The sequence below is a fragment of the Pipistrellus hanaki genome (genome assembly GCF_964339955.1).
Source record: "Pipistrellus hanaki genome assembly, chromosome: 2".
In the NCBI taxonomy this organism is placed as follows: Eukaryota; Metazoa; Chordata; class Mammalia; order Chiroptera; family Vespertilionidae; genus Pipistrellus; species Pipistrellus hanaki.
Genome location: NC_140504.1, coordinates 170,123,148 through 170,131,187, shown reverse-complemented (window position 1 = coordinate 170,131,187; position 8,040 = coordinate 170,123,148). Strand labels below are relative to the sequence as shown.

The following is an 8,040-nucleotide window of genomic DNA, read 5'->3' as shown; positions in this document are numbered from 1 at the left end:
GGGAGGGCCGCCGCGGGCCGCTCAGCTCGGGGAGGTGAGGGGCCGATCAGAGACGTGGCGCGGGGGGAGCCGGGGAGCCGCGCTGAGGGGTCCGCGCCCCCTCCCCTCCCCTCCCCTCCGCCGCTGCCGCAAGCCCGCTCCCGCCCCCAGCGGTCCGCGCCGCGGGGAGCGCTGGCCGAACGCCCTCCTCGCTGGGGCCGGCAGACCGGAGCGCCCCAATCTCGACTCGGGCCCCCTTCCCCACATCTACAGAAAGGGGAGGCTCGCGCCCCGTCCGTCCGTCCGCCCGCCCGCCCGCCCGCCCGCAGGAGCAGGGCAGCGGCTCCTCGGCTGCGGCCGCAGCGGGGACTGGCGCTGCTGGGCGCTGACAGGGCGTCCCCGCGGCCTCCCCGGGCCCGCCCCCGCGCGCCGATTGGCCGGCGCGGCTGTCCATCACAGGACGTTGACGCCCGCCCGCTGCCTCGCCGGGGCAGCCACGTTCGGTTGAGCTCCGAGTAGACCAGCGGCGGCGGCGGCAGCAGCGGTGCCGGAGGCGCAGAGGGCGGCGCAGGCGGAGCCGGGCGGGCGGGCGAGCGAGCCAGCGGGCAAGCCGGGCCGGCGGGCGAGCGGCGGCGGCGGCGGCGGCACCGGCACCTCAGGCCGAGCCGGCGCGGGAGGAGTTCCAGGGCGATGGGGCCGCGGCCGGGGCTGACGCTTTGACAGCTGGAAAGAGCGCGGAGCCAGCAGCGCCTGGGGGGGCGGGAGGGGAGCGCGGCGAGGAGAGCGCGGGCGAGCGAGCGGGCGAGCGAGCGAGCGGGCGCCGGGGAGGGGGCCGGGAGCGAGGGGCAGCTCGGGAGCAGCCGGAGCGGTAGCGGCGGCGGCGGCGGCGGCGGCGAGGCTCGGCGCCCTCTTCTCTGCAAACCATGTTTGCCAAAGGCAAAGGCTCGGCGGTGCCCTCGGACGGGCAGGCTCGGGAAAAGTAAGCCCTGGGTTCCAAGTGGCCGCCGGGCTGCGGGCGGGCTGCGGGCGGGCGGTGGGAAGCAGGTGGGCGGCGGGGGCGCTGCGCCCCGGGCCCCGGCGCCGCCTGCCTGGCCCCGGCCCCGAGGCCGCGGCGGGCGGCGTGGGAGGGAGAGCCCATTGTTGGGAGCCGGCTGAGGTGGGGGCGTCGGGGAAGGGGCGGCGGGAGGCGCCGCCGGGGGAGGGGGCGCTCGGTGGCCGCGGGGCGTGCCGCGGGCCTGGGGGTGGTGGGCGAGGTCCCACGAGCGAGCGAGCCGGGGCGCCCCGGCCGCCCCACTCCGGGCGCGCGCCGCGGCCGCCGCACTTTGCCCACCGGGCGCGGGCAGGGGGCGCGTGGCTCCGCAGCCCCGGAGGCTCCTTTTGTCCGCCCGCCCGCGGCGTGAGGAGTGCGCACCGGGGGCTTTGTTCGGCCGGGAGCGCTCTCCCTGCCCTGCCCTCCCCTCGGCCTCGCCGCCGCTGCTCCCGTGCCCTCCCGGGCGCCGGGCTGGGCAGGGACCGACGGCGGCGCCGCTTCGGCCCTCGGCTCGGGGGACAGTTGTCTTGCGGGGGGAGGGAGTGAGGGTGGCGCTTCGCTGCCCGCCCTGGAGCTCCCCAAGCGCCCTGGAGTCCGGCCCCGAGCCCCCGGACCCTCGGCGCTGGGCAGAGGGTCCCCAGGAGTGTGTATCGTGAACATGGGAGGGAAGCGGTGGGATCGGGTGGTTTTCCGAGTTTGCGAGACTTCAGTGGGGTTTGGCCCCCGACGCCACTTGGAAGTTCAAGTTTGGTTGGGGGCTCCTCTCCAGGTCCCCTCGGTGTGAGGTCAGGCGTCCCCGGACACCCAGCCCCCTAACGGCTTCCTCCCGGGGGCTCCAGGCAAGGGCCAAGCTGGCCGCTCACCTCTCCGGTCGGGGCCACAATGGGACCGCGGAGGCAGGGCTGGAAGCCGACTGGCAAGTCCGGGAGCCGCTGCCCCGTGCGACCTGACACCTTCCCCTCTGTCTCTGCCCCCTTCCCCCCTCTCCAGGTTAGCTTTATACGTCTACGAATATTTACTGCACGTAGGAGCACAGAAGTCCGCACAGACCTTCTTGTCAGAGGTGAGTGCAACTCCCGCCCCCCTCCCCCGCCATCCAATTTCTAGACACCCCTTCCTCCCCACCGTTCTTAGAGCCTTTGTTTTCAGGAGCAGCCACTGTGGCCACCATTTTGAATTTTTATCACCTTTTGGCATTTATTGTTAGTTGGTCTTCACAGCCTTTTGGCTCCAGGAAGCCCCCCTCCCTCCTCCTTCCCCCCCACGCACCCCTTCCCTCTGCTCCTCTAAGCTGCCTCTGCTCTCTCCTTTCTAGATTCGATGGGAAAAAAACATCACGTTGGGCGAACCACCTGGGTTTTTGCATTCGTGGTGGTGGTAAGTTTTGTGTGATAGTTTTGCGTGTGTGTTTGTTTTGTCTGAGTCTCTGGTCCGAGGGAACAAAGACGGGAGCTTACAGGAGCAGACCCCACCAAGCCTTCCCCTCCGCCTTGCACAGAGCAGGGCACTCAGACCTGGCCCCGTGAGCAGGGCAGAGGAGGCTGGTGCCTAAAGTTTTTGCCTCCTCTCTCCCCTGCTGTGGAGAGCCCACTAAATCATGCCTGGTGTTTGGAGAGAAACTCCTTACTTTTCTATCTCACTCCCGGCCGCTAGGCAGGCTCGAAAAAAAAAAAAAACCTTGAAGGATTTTTGTCAATTCTGCATGCTGCTTTAATTAGAGGGAGTGGGGGTGGGGTGGGGTGGAGGGGGATACCAGGTCTGTTTTACAACTGGCCTATCCTTTCTTTTACTATGAACTCAAAACCGAGAGAGAGAGAGAGAGAGAGAGAGAGAGAGAGAGAGAGAGAGAGAGAGAGAGAAGGAGGGAGAGAGTATTGCAGCCTTTCCAGGCACCCTGAGAAAAAAGCAAGAAGGGGCTGCAACTTCCTTTAAAGATACTGATTCAGACTGACTGGACCTTCCTCTCCTCTGTGGGCTGCCCCCCTCCCGGCATCCCTAAAACCACAAAGTTTCATTTTACCGAAAACCTTAACTTGTGGTGGCTGTTGACCTCCCAGAGCACCCTTAGGGGGTGGTGAGGGGCTCTCTTTCCTCTCTTTTCTCCGCCGCTGCTGCCCCTGGGTCCTCTGGGGTGGGACCACCTCAGTCCGAGCTTGGTTTGCCTGCAGGCCGCAGGGCGGCTTCAGGTCAGGGGAGCCCACCAGGAGCCGGTGCTGTGTAGGGAGACCTGGACGTGTTGTGTGACTGATGGGTGCGGGGTCTTTGACATCCTCTTGAAGAGGAAAAGAGAGCGGAGTGGCTTTGATATTTTGGCGGAGGTCTCCAGAATGGAGTGTCATGTCTTGGGATCTTAGCACGTTTACCTGACCACCAGCTCGGGTTACGGCTCCAGGTCCCTTTGAAATGCAGGCGGGTGAAGTGTCTGTTCTGCCCCGCGCAGGGAAAAGGAGTTTTTAGTCACTTCAGCCAACCTGGGAACTGCCTCCCAGTGTTGGAGACATTGGGTGTGGCAGGAGGATTCGACCTGTCGGAGTGGGCGACGGGTTCTCTGGGGTTGTGTTTGGAGAGAGAGGAGTGCGGATTGGTGTGACAGGTCTGACCATCAGAAACCGAGGCTGCAGAATCGTAGGTCTGTGAGTGCAAGTTCCTTCGAAGGGGCTGGGGAGTTGGTACTGTTAGGAATCTTCGGTGTGTGGAGGAGTTGATCAAACACGTGCAGCTTTAGAGGACAGAAAGGAGTGTTCTTGGGGCCCCCTCTGCAGCTGGTAGAAGTCCCAGATTTTCATCTTCCTGAAACGCCTCCAGCCTTGTCTGGTTCTGGGCTCTGGTCGTGGTCTTGTTAGAAAGTGCCTTGTGATGTGACATGGAGCAAGTGACCATGGCCTTTGGGGTGGCAGGAGTGGTGGAGCTGACTGACCCAGAGAGGGCCATGCTGTGCTTTTCATGCACCTTGAGAGAGACGCCCGTCTGATGGCTGGCAGAGCTGCGGCTGAGATGGCTTCTCCTCTGCTGGCTGTTGGCAGCAGGGGCAGGTGCACTGTAGCAGGAATCACTCCTGCTCTGGTGCCCCTGGTACCCTTCCGTCAGCGTCCATCCCGGGGCCTGGGAGAGGGTTTCTAAGGCCTCATGTTAATGCAGTGACCACCCTGTGCTTGCATAGGGTTTTACTGTCGGTAAAGGACTTGTATGTATGCTCTCACTTGATACGAAGTGTCAGAGTGACCTTATAAATCGTGGAGGGGGATGAGGCAGGGATAGCTACCATCCCACCTCCTCCAGATCCCTTCTTTGCTGGACCGGTGGGTAGGTGCCTCTTTGAGGAGGGCGCTCTATTTCAATATGAAAGGACAAGATACGTGGTTGACCTTTGGCTAGCTGATACTTGTTCTTTGGTTGGATGGGGTGGGGTGGTTCTTGCATAAGAATAACTTGGGGGAGGGGCCGTTTGGAGGAGGGGCCTGGCTGGGAGTGGGGGGTAAGGTCCAGAAGAGTGGGGGGTATGGGATCGTGGAATAAAAAACCTGTAAGTTTCCTTTATTGGCAGAGCCACCCAGTTGGCTGTGCTTATGAGTCATAGTCCTGACTTTGGCAATTTAACCTTTTGACTGAAGGCAACCATTTGGGGTTCGGGGGTGCTACAAAAGGAGCACAGATGAAATGCCTGCCTGGGCAGCCATGGGTGGGCAGCACTAACCTGCCTGAGCTTCAGTGCCCCCCTGTATAACGTGGGGATACATCTCCTGCCTTAAGCAGTGTGGTAGTCACAAGCAGAGCCTTACGTGTAAGGCATTTAGCACACAGTAGGTAGGCGCCTGATACATAAGAACTATTACTCTTGTTCCAAGTAGCTGGCTTGCTGCAGGAGGTTAGGTCCATTTTGTTTTCTAGGCCAGCTTTGCCCATCGAAGGCTGGAAAAGGGGGAGGGGGGATTGAGCCCTGGGAGACGGGGGGCCGTTCACACTGAGCATTGTGCACTTGCCGTTGTGCACAGGAGTCATAAGTAGTAACCTGATCCTATTTTATTTTTCAACTTGCAGCGTGTTTTGGGACCTTTACTGTGCAGCTCCCGAGAGGCGAGACACTTGTGAACACTCAAGTGAAGCAAAAGCCTTTCATGATTACGTGAGTAGCAAAATTTTAATCCCGGCAATAATTACAGGGTTGGATAGCTCTGACTTCTTTGGGACCAGAAGCGAGCACACAGCCCATTGGCAGTGGGTTTTGTTTTCTCCTCGCCTTTCTTCCCTGCCCACCTCCTTGCTGCCCCCGTCTTGTACCCCCTCCTCCAGCACCGTTCTGACTTCTTGGTGAATGGTATTTCATAATGTTGTCATTATGCAAACGCGTGTGTAGATACCTATCTGCGGAATTACACGGCGCTGAGCAGGGCTCAGCCATGTGCGGTTTATGTTCAGAGTGGACAGTTAGCTGGGAGGGGACTGCGTTTGGGGTTGGTTTAAGAAAAAAAAAAAAAAATGACAGCCAAAAAGGAAAAAAAAAAGAAAAAGCAAATAGGAAATGTGTGTTTTGGAGCAGAAGGGGCGTTGAGTGAGAATTTGGTGAAATGGACTTTTGCATTACCCTCTGGGAAGTGATCTTTCCAGTTATGTTTTGGGTGTTTGTTTTATGTTTGGTTTGGTGGGGGGGCTCATGTTGTGTCTACTGAGGTGAAGGATACGTTGAAGTCCTTGGTTCAAAATATTCTTATAAGCATGTTTAATGCCAGCACATTGTAATGCTTTCTGTTCTGTCATTCACCCTCTCCCTGGATGAGTTCCTTGAAATGTATGAAATGCTTATAGGAGAGACCCCTGCCCCATGTCCATCTTACGTGGCAGTCTCCCTCAAAAAAAACAAAACAAAACAAAACAAAACTACTCCAAACCTGGGTTGGCGTTGGACTCTCTGATCCGATGAAACGGGTTAGGATCTTCTGGGGGGAGTTGGCAGTGTCTGGAGGTCTTCCCAGCCTTTTAGTCTGCTTCCATTGGCCTCGCACGCATGCCCCGAAGAGGCGGTCTGTTTTTGTCTTACGCCTCTGCACGACGTGGAAAGGAATAGTGCCCTCACTCTGGGGCACGGAAGCTGGTTTTCTGACCATCATCCGGGGCCCACCCCCGTGGCCGGGCCGTTGTGTCCCCTGCATGCAGAGTTTGAAACTGGCCTAAGAGGCCAGAACCCATCAGGCGGAGTTTCACAAGTGGTCCAATCCCATTACCGTGGATATCTTTATGGTGAAAATTTCCCCTGTAACACGAGGAGTTAGAGGCTCAGCTGGAGGCGGCCTGGATTTGAGAATATTCAGTGTGATGACATTCTGCCGTGACTGAAAAGTTAATGCCCTCGGAGTGCGGAGGGCCGAGGAAAATCACCAGTTCCCGTGCCCTCTCCAGGGCGAACGGTACTTAGGGCCGAGTCAACTTCCAGTAGTGAAAGGTGAGGTGACTCGTTCCCTTGTGATGTGGTTCTGGGAACATCCAGGAGCTGGAGGCTGGAGGAGGAGGAGGCTGAGAGGTGTATTAGTCATAGAAAAAAATAGTTGGTGAATTTGACCTTTCTACCTAGTAAAAGGCTTGTGCTTTAAACAAAAAGCTATGGACAGCCAGTTCCTGTGTGGCCAGCCTTCTACGGCTATGCAAATGGTTTTATTTTAGAGTGGGTGGGATGGGTAGGTGTGCCTGTTTCAAGCCAGTCTCTCAGTGTAGGTGTCTGTGCTTGCTGCCTTTTGAAGCTGCCTTGCAGAGAGGCTAGTGATTTCTAACTGCGTTTAGCTCTCTCGTGAGTAACGTGAGACCCTCTTTGGCAGTTTGTGGTTCCGCCTGCCACCTTGACACAGCGTGGCGGTTGGGAAACCTGCATGGGTTTGCGTTCAGTCATTTGTTAAGAAACGGCAGCAGAATTGTGGTCGTGATTTCTGAAGTTGGCGCGGGCATATAGAAGATGCTTTCGAGAGACGAGGCCTGGGATTCGCAGATTTTAGGGTCCAAACCCCTTTTCCTGGATTGGAATCCACCTGCTGCTGCTCTGTGGCCCAAGAGAGAGTCAGATTGAGTGGGAGGAGGGATGGAGTGATGAACGGGAACAGGGGAGGAATGTCTCTTTGGTGAAGGAGTTGGGGAGGTAGCCTTGAGTTGCTGGGCAGATGAAGAAGCAACTGGTAAGTTAAGAACTAGTATTTAAGAAAATCAAGAAAAGGAATGCTTATCCTCAAATCTTCATGTGTTCTCTGCATTCCCATGTTGTTGCTAGAATTATTATTATTATTAACATATTCTCTTTTCTGGACCCTTGTCTGGAATGTATGCTTCTCTTACACATGCACATCCCGTCCATCTTTTATGTTCTCTGTCGTGGAGGGTTTTCAGGATAGTTTCTTGTACACTCTGATCACTCCTTCATCTCAGTGTCTATAAAAACCACCTATACAGAGCCTTTGTTAGCTTTCCCTGTACTGGGAGAGAAGGCATGCTAACTCCATTTTGCAGGTGGAGAAACCGAGGCACAGGGAGGTTAATTCACAGCTGGTAGGCGGTAGGATTAGGATCTAAGCACAGGTCATCCCTGACTCCAGAATTGGTTCTCCTACCCGCGCAGAAGCTCGGCCTCACAGGTCCATGGCAACACCTGTTCTGACTGTCTTCTCATTCAGGGCTGTCTTTCCAACCACAGCTTGTTCATCTTTTCCATGCCAGAGACCATTCATCCGCAGCTATTCATCTCTGTAGCTCACAAGCCCTTGTACATAGGAGGCACTCATGCTAATTAAATGAAGGAGTAAGGGACTACATAGGAAACATAGGTAATGTGGGGTCCGTAAGTAACCTGGTCTGGAACAGCCCATGGAATGCTGGAGGGGTGTTCTTTCGGTGACTCCATTTTTTTTGCTGGGTAATCTTGAGCCAGGTCATGTAATGTGGGTTAAGGCGTTACCTTAAAAGTCTTGATAGAAGATGAAGTGCAGCATAAGTAAGAGTGCAGTAACTGGCCTTTCCTCTTCAGCCAAGGAGGTTCAGAGATGCTCACGGTTTGT

At 57.4% G+C, this 8,040-nt stretch overlaps 1 protein-coding gene across 4 annotated transcripts in view; it reads left to right on the top strand.

The window, feature by feature from the left end:
* The first annotated feature begins 454 nt into the window (after positions 1-454).
* Positions 455-8,040, top strand: part of SSBP3 (single stranded DNA binding protein 3) — a 148,412-nt gene continuing 140,826 nt past the window's right edge. Inside the window, exons 1-4 of one of the 4 annotated variants that reach the window (XM_084874652.1) lie at positions 455-958; positions 2,000-2,072; positions 2,325-2,386; positions 5,048-5,132. In XM_084874652.1, the coding sequence (XP_084730778.1) occupies positions 903-958; positions 2,000-2,072; positions 2,325-2,386; positions 5,048-5,132 (276 nt within the window). In that variant the 5' untranslated portion in view covers positions 455-902. The remainder of the gene's footprint in view (positions 959-1,999; positions 2,073-2,324; positions 2,387-5,047; positions 5,133-8,040) is intronic. The other 3 variants (XM_084874653.1, XM_084874654.1, XM_084874655.1) reach the window with 3 other exon arrangements.